This window comes from Phocoena sinus, chromosome 5, assembly GCF_008692025.1.
Source record: "Phocoena sinus isolate mPhoSin1 chromosome 5, mPhoSin1.pri, whole genome shotgun sequence".
Classification (NCBI taxonomy): Eukaryota; Metazoa; Chordata; class Mammalia; order Artiodactyla; family Phocoenidae; genus Phocoena; species Phocoena sinus.
The window spans coordinates 22,105,956-22,123,624 of NC_045767.1; the positions used below are offsets into that span (position 1 = coordinate 22,105,956).

Genomic DNA, 17,669 nt, shown 5'->3' on the forward strand with positions numbered 1-17,669 from the left:
TTAGGCCTTGAGGGGGTTGAACTCTTAGGAGTCTCCTGTGATAAATATTTTGATCAGTGATATTCCAAGTTCACCCCTAAACTTTAAATTGACTTACATTTCCCATAAAATATATAATTCAGAGGTGAAAGGAAGCCACAGTTTATGAATGCAAAGAAAAGTCCCAACCATATTAAATTAAAAATCAGTTTATCCCCCCCCCAAAATTTTGAATCAGAAGAAACTGACTTCACACAAAGATACTCTGAAGTATTCTGAACATTACAATCGTTGGCTGTGTTATTTTAAAAGTTATAATAAGCTTATAACCAGAAGAAAACATCTATAAAAATAGACACCCTAGAAATAAAAAATTCACATGTGCACGATTAGTAAATACATATTCAATCTATATTTGGAGTGTTGAATCAACAAAAACATGGTCAGTTTCTAGTCTATTAGTACTATAACATGATTCAGGAGGTTTCAACTGGACAGTACTTTAAAAAGAGCCCAAATTGGACGTTTCTATTTGATATTTGCAACTCAATTGTGAGTTGAATCCCATACAAATCTATGAGATTGTTTATAAGTATCAGAAATCAGTTTAAATGTTTCAAATAATACATTTTCAACTGGACAAAACAACTACACAGTTTTTGAAAGCTATTAAAAATACTTGAAGCTCATTTTTCTAGTATTTTACAATGTTATAAAAGCGGTAATTAAATACAGTGACATTTCAAATACAATTTTACAAATTTACAATATTTACAAACCCCCATACTAAAAGCTATGTTAAAAAAAAAGCTTTCTTAAAAGATAAAATTTTATTTAGTTGATATTCAAGTATTTCTAAATTAAGAGAATATAAAGTAATAATCACCTACTGTTATAGCTAGAAAAGGCTATTAAAAGCTTCTCTAGGTGGAAGACAAAATTTGGCCAAGATTTGATAACTCAGTGAGCTTAGACTTCTACAAGCAATTATTTTCTACTTATCTAGAAAATAAGATTCATTTACATTTTGGAATATTTTAACAATTTATGGGATTGGTCAAGATATTAAATTTACTAATTAGTTTATGGAATTATTATGTTTTATATATAAAATTTAAATTCTCAATTCTCTAGTGTGGACAATATAAAACTATTCTAAACTACAATTAGTTTACCAGCTTAGTACAAAATTAAATGACAACTATGAAATAAGGCAATTACTTATTTTCACTTGTAAGGTCATCATAATAATGGAAAATCCCTTTTTTTTTTTTAAAGAAAGACTTCTCCATGAAAATGGGGTAAAAATTAAATTATTTGTTTAGAAAAAAGGGAGGGATGCTCAAATTAATACATTTCATTAAAAATTAAATCTATATGAAAGGCAAAAATTTAATCTGGAAACCCAGAAAGATTTTCAAATTCAAGAATATGAAAATTACTAAAATGGGCTGACAACCTATAAACAGGTAATATTATAGCAGGGAAAATTTAGGCAGTCACAGTGATATTCTTAAAAAGAGGACTATAGGTTAATTCCTAACACTGGTTATTAGCAGCCCAAAGTAAACCAAACCAAAATAAAAACCTTTCACATTTCATATAAGATTAGAAAAAAATGTAACAAATAAATATACTAAAGTGAAGTATTTTTAGCTTACATGACTGAAGTAATGTTTATGAATGCATACAACAAAGGATATTCTGAAGATAAAAATTCTAGGAGCAAAACTGTCTTCTCTTCTGACCTTGAGAATTTAAAAACTGTTTTATCATTAAGGCTTTTTTTCCCCCAAATGCCATCAATTTCATGGGTCGATACATTTTAAGACACTTAAAGGGATCATATGTAGTAGACTATCACAGAAGTCAAAAGCAAATGGGTGAAGTCCTCTTTTGGCTCCCCATTAGAAAGTGCTTCCTCACAAAGCAAATATTGCTTTGACTACACAAGCTACATATCATCTATCTTTCAGTTAGCAGAGTTTACCAATCTACATATGAGTACTGGTTAGTTTAATACCTATGGGTCTACCAGTCAGAAAATAAAGGGACAAATTACATTTTTACTCCACTGCAGCATATGATAAATGACTTTCTGCATACCCCCGGATTTTCTATTTTTTGAGGCATGCCAAGACTATTCAGAGGGAATTCCAAAATATCCAATAAGTAGATCTTCACAAAATAAAATATCTGTATAGAAAGTTAAAGTGATTAATGAGTTAAATATTGCCATGGTTTTAATTTCATGTAGCACTAGGTTTGGTCATTTGATTCCTAGTTAATGGCCTCAGAAGTAAAAGCCTGTCGGTTTCATCATTTATCTATCACAATGTATACCAGGTTTATATCTTTGCTTGGAAGGGCAGTTTGAACCAAGACTACTATGTAACACAGGCCCTAGCCCTCTTTCATTCTGAGAAAGTGAATTATCATTACAAAAGCCGCTGCTCTCTGGAAAACAGAGCTTGGGCCTCTGATGGTATTTCAATCTATATGTATCAGTCATGCAGTTATCCACTGAAAAATAGGTAGTTAATGAAACTGTCTCATTTGGACAGGTAGAACTAGAGTCTATTTCTGGCTGGCAAGAAGCACCAACAGCTGTACCCGAGTCTGCCTGAAAATCATTAGCTGAAGAGCTGGATGGGGTGTTTGATGTGTTGCCGACATACTCTTTTGCTTGAAATGTTTCCTTAAGTCTTTCATCATTCATATATGTACTCACTTCTAAACCTGGTTCTGAAGCTGTACTCAAACTGTGCTTTGGAAGACTAGAAGAATTAGCTTTAAACATCTCTGTTGGTTTGACAGCAGGTGGAGCATCATTTTTCTCTGACTGTGGCACATCATTTTTCTCTGACTGTGGCACACTGGTTACAGCATATTTCTTTGGTGGCAGAGGGGGTGGGGTATTCTGGCAAACAAGTTCTGGCATCTGACAACCATCAGATCTGCTGGTTGACTGAATGAGATGTTCCCTGGATAGAGAGTTCTCAGAGTAACACTGTTCTATCATATTTTGCTGCTGGATGAGGGGAGCAGTTCCTGGCTTCAACCCCACAGTTCTCACGTGTGAAGACCACAATGAAGATGGTGAGACTGTTCCATTACTGTTCACTCTCTTTGCAGAAGCAGAATTATCATCAACGTGAAAAAGCAAACCTGTTCTCTCAGAATTTTCTATATTAAGCCACTCAGAAAATTTGCATTCACTTGCTTTTTCAAGTTTCTGTTCATCTGACTGGTGGGTATGCTCTCTTGCTGTATGGTCCTTGAGTATTTGTGGATTGGATGAAGGGAATAACTTTCCATTGGTTTCACGTATATGTGACCTGAAAAACAAAAACAAAGCTAAAACGCCATACACAAATATGCAAAATTGGAGGGAAAACAAACATTTGTAGCTTAACTTCCCAATACAGCACTTATGTTATTTGTGTGACACAGCAGAAATGGAAAGATATTTGCAACCATTAACAATTTATACACTCTCTGAATCCAAAATCTTTATGCCAGAATACATAAATGTTTATTAGAAACATCCGTCATTACCAAGATCAGATTTATAACCAGAAGTATAATTAAAAAAGCAAATTTCAGGGGCTTCCCTCGTGGCGCAGTGGTTGAGAGTCTGCCTGCCGAAGCAGGGGACACGGGTTTGTGCCCCGGTCTGGGAAGATCCCACATGCCGTGGAGTGGCTGGGCCCGTAAGCCATGGTCGCTGAGACTGCGCGTCCGGAGCCTGTGCTCCGCAACGGGAGAAGCCACAACAGTGAGAGGCCCACATACCACAAAAAAAAAAAAAAAAAAAAAAAAAAAGCAAGTATCAGAGAATTCCCTGGCAGTCCAGTGGTTAGGACTCAGCGCTTTCACTGCCCAGGCCCAGGTTCAATCCCTGTTTGGGCAACTAAGATGCCACAAGCCACACAGTGCAGCCAAAAAAAAAAAAAAAAAAAATTCAACTTAAAAACACTGAAATTACATTTATTGTGATAAAATGTAGCACAGACTTAAGAAAAATGTTACTAGCAAACAATTCAATATTCTAAAACACTTCCCACCCAAAGTTTATAGCAATAGAGGTACTTTAATGTTGATATATAATGCTATAAGGATAGTATACTAATTAAAAATAATTTGGTTAATCAAAGACTACCTTTATTTAAGTAATAGTTAACTTCTAAGGTGAAGAAAAATGATATCACATTGCAAATTATTTATCTTCATATGATTAAATTATTTTTCTCATGTGAATTGCATAAAATTCAATTAGAGCACAAAGATGAAAAGAGTTGAGGCTCTGCTAAGTAGATAAGAGCTATATTCAAATCTCAACTCCGTTGCTTTGGCCAAATTACTTAATCTAAGCCCCAAATTTTCTCTTTTGTAAAACACCATACATCTCAAAAGAATGCTGTGAGGTTTAAAACAAACAATCATATATTGTACAAGGTACTTTGTAGGCCCCCTATCATTAAGGTTTACATCCTTTTAATGATCCCCAATAAAACATGCATCATAATACTCTAGACTAGCAGTCCCCAACCTTTTTTGGCACCAGAGACCAGTTTCGTGGAAGACAATTTTTGCACTGACTTGGGAAGGAGCGTGTGGTTCAGGCGGTAATGCGAGCGATGGGGAGCGGCAGATGAAGCTTCGCTCACTCGGCCGCCACTCACCTCCTGCTGTGCGGCCCAGTTCCAGTATCAGTCTGCAGCCCGGGGCTTGGGGACCCCTGCTCTAGACCCATTGCTTTCAGAGTAGTGACAGGTAGTATGCCTTTCTGATAAAGAGTTCCTATAACACATGCATTTAATTTAAAAGATTTTAGTATTCCAAATAGCTAGGATTACCTTTTTATCAAAGAATCTTTTATTTGTAGATACGATTCTGGGTGGGACTCATAAGATTTATAGGCTACTTCCAGGTTCTTGGGTTCTTTTCTAAAGCCTGAGGAAGGGAATGAGAAAAAATTATTTAAGTGATCTTTTAGAATTTACTCCATCTATACTTCTCCATAATTTACAAAAGGTTTTCTATAATCAGGTAATTCTCTTCCAAATTAACAGATGAAAACTAGTTCTTCAAGCCTCAGCTCAAATAATACCTCTTTCCTGAACACTTTATACAAAATCAGTGGCTCTTTCCTCAATTTTTTTTTTTTTTTTTTTGGTACGCGGGCCTCTCTCTGCTGTGGCCTCTCCCGTTGCGGAGCACAGGCTCCGGACGCGCAGGCCCAGCGGCCATGGCTCATGGGCCCAGCCGCTCAGTGGCATGTGGGATCCTCCCGGACCGGGCACGAACCCGAGTCCCCTACATCAGCAGGCGGACTCTCAACCACTGCGCCACCAGGGAAGCCCCTATCCTCAATTTATTATCTCTTGAAAATGTCAGCAATCCCCAAAAAGTGTTATTCTAGATGGGTCGTGTGGAGCTGTGCTTCCCTTGTTTACTCTTTACTGACAAAATGGTGGGAAAACGCTACATTTGGAGACAGATGGCTTGAGTTGAAGTTTGGATTCACAGCTTATTGGTTGGTAACTTTATATTCCTAAAACCAACTTTACAAACTTATACCACCTTACAGTCTAGATTTCTGCCTTTAAGTAATGAGATGCTGATATCTATTTTACCAACGTCACAGAAATATTAGGAACATCAACTGAATTTAAATGGGTGGGAGGGTATTATGATAACATAAAATGTTATCCCACCACTAACTAGCTTCCATTTATTGACTGCTTACTCAAGTTGTAAGAAGTTGACAATAATTATTTCATTTAATTTTTACAACTGAACACCTTTTTACTTGAAAAGACAATGAACAAACTTCAGTTATTCAGACTTGAGTATGTGTCAGAAATTTTCTTGAAAATAAGAGAAGTGAACCTGTCACTTCGAATAAAACAACTGGCAGTATTTATTGCCAATGATAAAATTTAACCTTTTACATGAAAGAGTTTTAGAAAATTCGTATTTACCACCATGAGTTCTGTACTTTTCCAATACTTATAAAGACTTCCTGATAATATCTGTGGTGATGTTTTAAAATCTGTTCTTTAAACATATAGAGAGAGGGCTTCCCTGGTGGCGCAGTGGTTGAGAATCTGCCTGCCAACGCAGGGGACACGGGTTCGAGCCCTGGTCTGTGAAGATCCCACATGCTGCAGAGCGACTAGCCCCGTGAGCCACAATTACTGAGCCTGCGCGTCTGGAGCCTGTGCTCTGCAACAAGAGAGGCCGCGATAGTGAGAGGCCCGCGCACCGCAATGAGGAGTGGCCCCCGCTTGCCGCAACTAGAGAAAGCCCTCACACAGAAACGAAGAGCCAACACAGCCATAAATAAATAAATATATATATATAGAGAGAGAGAAATGGGACTTCCCTGGCAGTCCAGTGGTCAAGACTCTGCACTTCCACTTCAGGGGGCATGGGTTCAATCCCTAGTTGGGGAACTAAGATCCCGCATGCCGTGTGACACGGCCGAAAAAAAGGATATATAAAAAAATGTATCCAGATAAATGACCTGGAAAACAGAATGGTGGAATTCACTGCTGCAGAAGAGAATAAAGAAAAAAGAATGAAAAGAAATGAAGACAACCTAAGAGACCTCTGGGACAACACTAAACGCAACAACATTCGCATTATAGGGGTCCCAGAGGAGAAGAGAGAGAGAAAGGACCAGAGAAAATATTTGAAGAGATTATAGTCAAAAACTTCCCTAACATGGGAAAGGAAATAGACACCCAAGTCAAGGAAGCTCAGTGAGTCCTATACAGGATAAACCCAAGGAGAAACACGCCGAGACACATAGTAATCAAATTGGCAAAAATTAAAGACAAAGAATAATTATTGAAAGCAGCAAGGGAAAAATGACAAATAACATACAAGGGAACTCTCATAAGGTTAACAGCTGATTTCTCAGCAGAAACTCTACAAGCCAGAAGGGAGTGGCATGATATACTTAAAGTGATGAAAGGGAAGAACCTACAACCCAGATTACTCTACCCAGCAAGGATCTCATTCACATTCGATGGAGAAATCAAAAGCTTTAGAGACAAGCAAAAGCTAAGAGAATTCAGCACCACCAAACCAGCTCTACAGCAAATGCTAAAGGAACTTCTCTAAGTGGGAAACACAAGACAAGAAAAGGACATACAAAAACAAACCCAAAACAATTAAGAAAATGGTCATAGGAACATACATATCGATAATTACCTTAAACGTGAATGGATTGAATGACCCAACCAAACGACACAGGCTTGCTGAATGGATACAAGACCCATATATATGCTGTCTAAAAGAGACCCACTTCAGACCTACGGACACATACAGACTGAAAGTGAGGGGATGGAAAAAGATATTCCATGCAAATAGGAATCCAAAGAAAGCTGGAGTAGCAATACTCATATCAGATAAAATAGACTTTAAAATAACACAATAATAGTGGGGGACTTTAACACCTCACTTACAAAATGAAAATAAATAAGGAAAGCTTTAAATAACACAATAGACCAGATAAATTTAATTGATAGGACATTCCATCCAAAAACAGCAGCTTACACTTTCTTCTCAAGTGCGCACGGAACATTCTCCAGGATAGATCACATCTTAGGTCACAAATCAAGCCTCAGTAAATTTAAGAAAATTGAAATCATATCAAGCATCTTTTCTGACCACAACACTATGAGATTAGAAATGAATTACAGGGAAAAAACGTAAAAAACACAAACACATGGAGGCTAAACAATATGTTACTAAATAACCAAGAGATCACTGAAGAAATCAAAGAGGAAATCAAAAAATAACTACAGACAAATGACAATGAAAACACAACAATCCAAAACCTATGGGATGCAGCAAAAGCAGTTCTAAGTGGGAAGTTTATAGCTATACAAGCCTACCTCAAGAAACAAGAAAAATCTCAAATAAACAATCTAAACTTACACCTAAAGGAACTAGAGAAAGAAGAACAAACAAAACCCAAAGTTAGCAGAAGGAAAGAAATCATAAAGATCAGATCAGAAATAAATGAAAAAGAAATGAAGAAAACGATAGCAAAGATAAATAAAACTAAAAACTGGTTCTTTGAGAAGATAAACAAAATTGATAAACCATTAGCCAGACTCATCAAGAAAAAGAGGGAGAGGACTCAAATCAATAAAATTAAAAATGAAAAAGAAGAAGTTACAACAGACACCGCAGAAATACAAAGCATCCTAAGAGACTACTACAAGCAACTCTATGCCAATAAACTGGACAACCTGGAAGAAATGGACAAATTCTTAGAAAGGTATAACCTTCCAAGACTGAACAAGGAAGAAATATAAAAAATGAACAGACCAATCACAAGTAGTAAAATTGAAACTGTGATTAAAAATCTTCCAACGAACAAAAGTCCAGGACCAGATGGCTTCACAGGTGAATTCTATCAAACATTTAGAGAAGAGCTAACACCCGTCCTTCTCAAACTCTTCCAAAAAACTGCAGAGGAAGGAACACTCCCAAATTCATTCTATGAGGCCACCATCACCCTGATACCACAACCAGACAAAGATACTACAAAAAAAGAAAATTACAGACCAATATCACTGATGAATATAGATGCAAAAATCCTCAACAAAATACTAGCAAACAGAATCCAACAACACATTAAAAGGATCATACACCATGATCAAGTGGGATTTATCCCAGGGATGCAAGGATTCTTCAATACACGCAAATCAATCAATGTGGTACACCACATTAACAAACTGAAGAATAAAAACCATATGATCATCTCAATAGATGCAGAAAAAGCTTTTGACAAAATTCAACACCCATTTATGATAAAAACTCTCCAGAAAGTGGGCATAGAGGGAACCTACGTCAACATAATAAAGGCCACATATGACAAACCCACAGCAAACATCATTCTCAATGATGAAAACTGAAAGCATTTCCTCTAAATCAGGAACAAGACAAGGATGTCCACTCTCACCACTATTATTCAACATAGTTTTGGAAGTCCTAGCCTCGGCAATCAGAGAAGAAAAAGAAATAAAAGGAATCCAAATTGGAAAAGAAGAAGTAAAACTGTCACTGTTTGCAGATGACATGATACTATACATAGAGAATCCTAAAGATGCCACCAGAAAACTACTAGAGCTAATCAATGAATTTGGTAAAGTTGCAGGATACAAAATTAATGCACAGAAACCTCTTGCATTCCTATACACTAATGATGAAAAATCTGAAAGAGAAATTAAGAAAACATTCTCATTTACCATTGCAACAAAAAGAATAAAATACCTAGGAATAAACCTACCTAGGGAGACAAAAGACCTCTATGTAGAAAACTGTAAGACACTGATGAAAGAAATTAAAGATGATACCAACAGATGGAGAGATATACCATGTCCTTGGATTGGAAGAATCAATATTGTGAAAATGACTATACTACCCAAAGCAATCTACAGAGTCAATGCAATCCCTATCAAATTACCAATGGCATTTTTTATGGAACTAGAACAAAAAATCTTAAAAATCTGTATGGAGATACGAAAGACCCCGAATAGCCAAAGCAGTCTTGAGGGGAAAAAATGGAGCGGGATGAATCAGACTCCCTGACTTCAGACTGTACTACAAAGCTATAGTAATCAAGACAATATGGTCCTGGCACAAAAACAGAAACATAGATCAATGGAACAAGATAGAAAGCCCAGAGATAAACCCACACACATATGGTCAACTAATCTATGACAAAGGCGGCAAGGATATACAACGGAGAAAAGACAATCTTCAATAAGTGGTGCTGGGAAAACTGGACAGCTACATAAAAGAATGAAATTAGAACACTCCTTAACACCACACACAAAAATAAACTCAAAATGGATTAGAGACCTAAAATGTAAGACGGAACACTATAAAACTCTTAGAGGAAAACATAGGAAGAACACTCTTTGACATGAATCACAGCAAGATCTTTTTTGATCCACCTCCTAGAGTAGAGGAAATAAAAACAAAAATAAACAAATGGGACCTAATGAAACTTAAAAGCTTTTGCACAACAAAGGAAACCATAAACAAGACGAAAAGACAACCCTCAGAATGGGATAAAATATTTGCAAACAAATTAACGGAGAAAGGATTAATCTCCAAAATATATAAACAGCTCATGCAGCTCAATGTTAAAGAAACAAATAACCCAATCCAAAAATGGGCAGAAGACCTAAATAGACATTTCTCTAAAGAAGACATACAGATGGCCAAGAAGCATATGAAAAGCCACTCAACATCACTAATTATGAGAGAAGTGCAAATCAAAACTACAATGAGGTATCACCTCACACCAGTTCGAATGGGCATCATCAGAAAATCTACAAACAACAAATGCTGGAGAAGGTGTGGAGAAAAGGGAACCTTCTTGCACTGTTGGTGGGAATGTAAATTGATACAGCCACTATGGAGAACAGTATGGAGATTCCTTAAAAAACTAAAAATAGAATTACCGTATGATCCAGCAATCCCACTATGGGGCACATACCCAGAGAAAACCATAATTCAAAAAGACACACGCACCCCAATGTTCATTGCAGCACTATTTACAATAGCCAGGTCATGGAAGTAACCTAAATGCCCATCGACAGACGAATGGATAAAGAAGATGTGATACATATATACAATGAAATATTACTCAGCCATAAAAAGGAACGAAATTGGTTCATTTGTAGAGATGTGGATGAATCTAGAGATTGCTATACAGAGTGAAGTAAGTCAGAAAGAGAAAAACAAATATCGTATATTAACGCATGTATGTGGAACCTAGAAAAATGGTGCAGATGAACCGGTTTGCAGGGCATAAGTTGAAACACAGATGTAGAGAACAAATGTATAGACACCAAATGGGGAACGCCGTGGGGGAGTGGGGATGGTGGTGTGCTGAATTGGGCGATTGGGATTGATGGGTATAAAACTGATGACTAATAAGAACCTGCTATATAAAGAAATAAATAAAATAAAATTCAAAAAACATGAGTTTTAAACAAGAAACACTGCAGGTACAATGTTACCAAAAAAAAAAAAAAAAAAAAGAAATGTATCAACATTTGGAAGACTTGCATAATTTAGCAAACCAATATTTTCCAAATGAGGATACATGGATATTTCAAAATCATGCGTGAGTAAAGGATTTATTCATTCTTTAAATGAATAAATAAATATTTAAGATTTTCAGGTTTAATGCCTAACACAGCGAATCTTAATAGATATAGCAACAAAAGCTGTTTGAGGTCCTCAATACCTTTTGAAAACAACCGTTCCAGTTAATTGCAAATAGGTGTCTTTTTAAAATCTGAGTCACAACTATTCTGTAAAACTTCCCTTTTTATAACCAAGGAATTGAGACTTAGGGAAATGAAGTGTCCTAACCGATGCCATATAGGTGGTTAAGTGGCAACACTCAAACAAACCCAGGATTAACTGCAAAGCCAGTGCTCTTTCTACTACCTGCAGGCTCTCTTTCATGTATGCCTAAAACACAAGGTCATTATACAGAATCTCCTTCTGATGAAACTAGGCCATTAGTAGGAACATCAAATAACAGGATATACTTTAACATGCTGATGCCCACAGAAGATACCAAAATATATGGCATTAGCTTGAATATTCAATTCATTCCCTATCCTTCTGTACAATTCCAGTAAATTTTTCTGTATTTTCCCTTATTTTTAGTTGACCTTTTCATCATGTTAATTTATTTCAGTTTCCTCTCATTCTCATGCTTCTAGTCTACTATACACCAAATCTGTGAACCAAAGATTGCAAAGAAAACAAAATCAAGTTATTAAAAAAGCAACTTTTATTTTTTAAACAATAGATAACTTTATCTTAGATGCCTTTTTATCTCTAAATTGATGTTCTAGGTACATTTTTTAAAACTACCCTGTCACTCAAAATTCACCTGGAACCTATAGTTGATCATAACATCTAAATATTACCCTATTTTTAAAATCTATATTGGTTATTATATGGCTCTGCGAGTTAAATCTTAGAAGTAATTTCCAAGAAAGAGTAATGTAATATACATGAGAAATTAATACCCTATATGCCATATTGCTCACACAGTAAATGGCAGCTCCCAATAAAAATGAGAAACACTGTTTTTTCTTCTTTTAAATCACCTCCACACTGTCCACCATATTTCCAACTCACTGATCCAAGACAAAATAAGTATAAACTGAGACAAATTCTTCTTACCTTCCCCTTCGCCAACTATTTCTATATCTACCAAGTGCCATACTAATAAAGTCTCAGAAATAAAAGGCAATATAATATATCACAGAGAGTCTCATGACCCTGTAACCTTGACACACTGCCTGAGTCTCAAAAACTAAGCCTCCCTCTGAAGTGAAGTACGTCAGACAGACAAAAACAAATATCATATAATATCACTTGTATGTGCAATCTAAAAAAATGATACAAATGAACTTATTTACAAAACAGACAGACTCACAGACATAGAAAACAAATGTATGGTCGCCAAAGGGGAAAGCAGAGGGTGGGGGAGGGAAGTAAATTAAAGAGTTTGGGATTAACATACACACACTACTATACGTGAAATAGGTAAACAATGAGGACCTGCTGTACAGCACAGGGAACTCTACTCAGTATCTTGTAATAACCTATAATGGAAAAGAATCTGTAAAAGAATAGATATATATATATATATACATGTATAACTGAATCACTTTGCTGTACCCTTGAAACTAACACATTATAAATTAATTATACCTCAGTTTAAAAAATGGTTGTTAAAAAAAAAACTAAGCCTCTCTCTTTGACAGCTACTTTATGACTAAAGAAAAAAAAAAGTAATATCAGAAGGAATCTTGATTATTTTTTAACCTGTAAAGTCTGAAAAATTTGTAAGTTAAAGTTACATTATAATTTCCCACCCACTGTGATTTTAACTTTGGAATGTTTATTTACTTCTTAACTTATCCAGAACTTCAAGTTTAATATTCACAAATACAAAAAAAATTAAATACTTAATTCTTAAAGATTTCTTTACTTTTATGAAAGTATCCACGCAATGGGCAGCAGGAGGCAGCAGAGGTTTTATAAATATGTTTGAAATTTTAATATCACTATGGCAGGCATTCAACCAAGTGGTTTGACTTCAGAATTCCAACTAACTTAAAAATAGATGTGTTATTTTTCTCCTCTGCTGACATAGACATCCATGTGTCTTTACTGGGAATTTTGGCTTCAGGTTCTTTGCAAATCTAAGATAGTCAGATTTTAACACTTGGCACAGAAAACACTTCAACATCAAGGCAAGACTCTTTAATTAATAATGCTAATTTTGGTACTGTATACAAAAAACCTAAAGCCCAATAGTCAAGAAATAAAAATATGGGGCTTCCCTGGTGGCTCAGTGGTTGAGAGTCCGCCTGCCGTTGCAGGGGACACAGGTTCGTGCCCCGGTCCGGGAAGATCCCACATGCCGCGGAGCGGCTGGGCCCGTGAGCCATGGCCGCTGAGCCTGCACGTCCGGAGCCCGTGCTCTGCAACAGGAGAGGCCACAACGGTGAGAGGCCCGCGTAACGCAAAAATAAAAACAAAAACAAAAAACAAAAAAAAAAAGAAATAAAAATATATATACTTAATCTGAAAAGGTGACCTAGATTTAAAACAGACTTACATAGCAAGAAAACCAAACTGCTAGTCTAGACACCGTAATCCTCATTCTTGTTGCATCGGAAGATTTCAGACTATAATAATAATACTGCAATTACAAAGTCTAAACATTCAAGAGCAATAACCTAATCAATGACCTGATTTACTATAAAAAGACAGTTAAGCAAAATTTGAATATTTTAGAAAAAAATCACAAAACTTTAATTATATAAATATTTCTGGCTAAATTTACTACATGCCAAAAGGAACAGAGAGATACTTTAATATGTAATAATCTACCCTATCAGATACTAAACTTGGGGATGATACAAAATAAAAAGGCAAGAGTCAGTAACTTCTTTCCTCACTGGGATTATAATTTAAAGAAAGAGCAAATAATGCTACTTTGTTACAAATTAAATTTCAATACTGAAAGTTTATGGTTTTAAAACACATATAAACATTTGGTGCTGGGCCACAGCAAGTGCCTCTCAACGGTCTACGAAACTCTTAGAGAAAATAAATTTAGTATGCACAGAAACAAAACCAACTGTGAAAAGTACCTCATTCTTCAGATATACTCTCTAAATGAATATACTCTGAGGTTTGCAAAAAACATCTTAGAGGAAATAAACTTATGTATACGAATAAACTCTTCCAGTAAAATTTTTTTCATTTACTAATTTTAGGATTTAACAACATTAAGGGTAGTATATTTCACTTAACATAATGGAGGTACAGATTTTTTTACAATAAGAATTAAGGAAATTAACAGATTTTTCTGACCACTGATTAACTTCTTTCACTCTTCCTTGTCATTTGCAAGATCAAGATTCTCAGCTTGAACTAACCCTGACTTCTATGATTAACGGAGATTAAGCCAAGTATTACAGACCTCAAAGTAAATGGCCAAAGTTTTTTGAAAGACCTAATAATTCCTTTGTGATTTGTTATTTACAATCTATAAATATCCAAACACATATTTATTCAGTAGATAACCTTACTCCATAGAGAAAAGAGTCCATTAGGTATGAACTCCTTCAACTGACTCATCTAACACAATATACACTGAATGGTACCAACACTCACCTTTATCTCTCCCATTACAGAAAAACTACTACTCCCTTAATTCAAAGCTTTCCTTTGAAGTTCCATTCTCACTCTACCTCCAGAGATCTTACTCCATTAATTATTGTTCTGGTCTGTTCTTATCTTCACACCTTTCTCACCCTCTGTACATCATTAGTTCCTTACCCTCTGTAACATAAATGCAAAACTAAGCTCTTGGTTTCATTTTTCTCCTTTAGGTAGGGCTTCTTTACTATTCACAGCAAGGGTTTTGACAGACGTGCACTTATTTACTTCTCTTATTTACTTTTTATTCTACTGTAACCTTTTTTGAAAAACTTTTAATTTGAAGATAATTTCATAAAGTTCAGAGAAGTTGAAAGATATACCTACCTGCATATCCTTTACTCAGATTCACCTATTATTAACACTTTACCCCACTTTTCTTTCTGAACCATTTGAGAGTAAGTTACAAACGTCATGACCCTTTACTTCTAAACACTTCAGTTCTACCTTAATCTTGCTTCTATTCTAATGTTCCCTCTATTCTAATGTTTCTCTAATACTGCTTTTACTAGGTCACTAATGACTTGCTAACTGTTAAACCAAACTTGGACTTTTTAATCCTTATTCTGCTTAATCTGTGATCACTTTTCTTTTTGAAGCTCTCCATTTTCCCAGTTACCGTGTGCTAACTCCCTCTCCTGTATTTTCTCATACTTTCCAACTACTCCTCATTCTTTTCCAAAGTTGCTCCTTCTCTCTACTCTTAGCTCATCTCTTTTAGTCAGCAAACCCCATGTTTCTTCCTTTGTCTATTTTATTTTCCCTGAAATCTCCCATTTTCCTGCATGATGTTGTCCATGTCTACCACATTCAATTCCCATATATGTTGATGGCTACCAATACATAATCTTTCCTGCATTCCAGACATTTGTTCCTAACTAATCTACTTACCTAGATGACAAACCAAACAAATCCAAAAATAAATTTGCCATCCTCTCTCACCCTCAAAATTTGTCCCTTCTTCCTATATTCCTCCATTTGGTAAATGGTGAATCCACTTATGTAATACCCAAATACGGCCACCCCCAGCTTTCTCCTTTTCCCTCACTGTGCACATCTGTCACAGAAAGTGACTCCACTGTCCACACATTCTTATAATCTCTCAAATCTTCTTTCTTGACATTGATACTGCCTTAGTTTATACCCTCATCTTTTCTCTCCTAGGCTATTATTCATCTAAATAATTTTTCTCCCACTGCTCCAAATTCACCCCCTACACTGCCACCCGAGTCCTTTCTAAATGCAAACTGGAGTATGCTACTCTCCTTGTCCTTAGATGCCTTTCCATTTACTTTTCCATTTTACTTTTATGCTAAAAATAGCATAAAAGTTTCATCATGGTTTGGCTTCTCTCTATCCTCTAACCATCATCTCACAATTTCCAGGTATGCATTCCAGACTTGTATATAACAAACTAGCTGTATCCTTCCAATATGTGATAGTTTCTCCTGACCATGTACTTTTGAACATGTCATTTCTTCTGTTTTGAATGTAATTTAAGGCATTTGACATTCTCCCCATTAGTGACCCATTTTTAAAAGAGGAGCTAAAATAATCTAAGTGGCATTGTGGAATTTCAACAATGTTCTCAAATAATAGCTTTAGGCAGTGTAGGTATGTTTGTTTGCAGCAGAATCCATAAATATAATAGGCTATATAATATCTCTATCAATGAAAAACTATCAGTGAGATAATTACAATGGCATTGTTATAGATTTTAATTTCTCTACCATCACATAAACTTGTACAGACTAATATTGAAAGCTGACTTAAATGTCAAACAAAATATGAAAATAAAAAAATTTCTAAGGTTTCTTAACTTTGTAAAAGTCTTTTACCTGTGGATAGAAAGTCATTCTTCAGGTCAATAATGTAAGTGTACCCCCATTTTATAATTAAGAAGTAGGAGAAATCCAAGAAAATCATACCAAGCCACAAAAAATTAAACTGTGCCTTACTGAAAAAAAGGAAAAAATCCACACAGGGTCAGTTTTTAGCTTGCAAAAAAAATTCCTATACCCACTTTAACATGTTCTCAAAGACTAGGGGAGGGAAATACACATACAGATACCATAAGGCATGAACATTAATAAAGTTTCCCTAAACAAACACTAGCTTAAAGAACTATGGTAGGCTTTGAAGTTTATTAAACAAGAAATAATTTTAATGTAATGCAATTTATGTAGTTAAATAAAACGTGGGGTACATAAAACCATAACAAGATACCACTTCACACCCATTAAGATGGCAATTCTCCAAAAAAAAACCCAGAAAATAACAAGTATTGGTGAGGATATGAAGAACTTGGAACCTCTGCATTGCTGGTGGGAATGTAAAATAGTGCAGCTGCTGTGGAAAACAGAATGGTGGTTCCTCAAAAAACTAAACAGAGAATTGCCACAGGATCCAGCAATTGTGCTTCTGGGTATATACTCAGAAGAACTGAAAGCAGGGATTTCAGATATTTGTACACTAATATACATAGGGGCATTATATACAATAGCCAAAAGGTAGAAACAACCCAAATGTCCATCAACAGATGAATGGATAAACAAAATGTGTTACATCATATAATGCAGTATTATTCAGCCTTAAAAGGAATGAAATTCTGATACATGGATGAACTCTGAAGACGCTGTGCTAAGTGAAATAAGCCAGTCACAAAAAGACAAACCCTGCATGAGTCCACTTATATGAGGTACCCAGAGTAGTCAAATTCAAAGAGACAGAAAGTAGAATGGAGGTTGCAGGGGCCAGGGGAGGGGGGAACGGGGAGTTGTTTAATGGGTACAGTTTCAATTTGAGAAGATGAAAGAATTATGGAGATAGATGGTAGTGATGGTGGCAAAACAATGCACATGTACTTAATATCAAACAATGGTAACTACGGT

General features: G+C 35.7%; 1 protein-coding gene across 1 annotated transcript in view; it reads right to left on the bottom strand.

Annotated features, from left to right (window-relative positions):
• Positions 1-367: 367 nt before the first annotated feature.
• The window catches only part of USP53 (ubiquitin specific peptidase 53), a 64,871-nt gene continuing 47,569 nt past the window's right edge, over positions 368-17,669 (bottom strand). Inside the window, exons 15-16 of the mRNA XM_032633203.1 lie at positions 4,839-4,935; positions 368-3,317 (exon numbers count right to left, since the gene is read on the bottom strand). Of these exons, the coding sequence (XP_032489094.1) occupies positions 2,303-3,317; positions 4,839-4,935 (1,112 nt within the window). The 3' untranslated portion in view covers positions 368-2,302. The remainder of the gene's footprint in view (positions 3,318-4,838; positions 4,936-17,669) is intronic.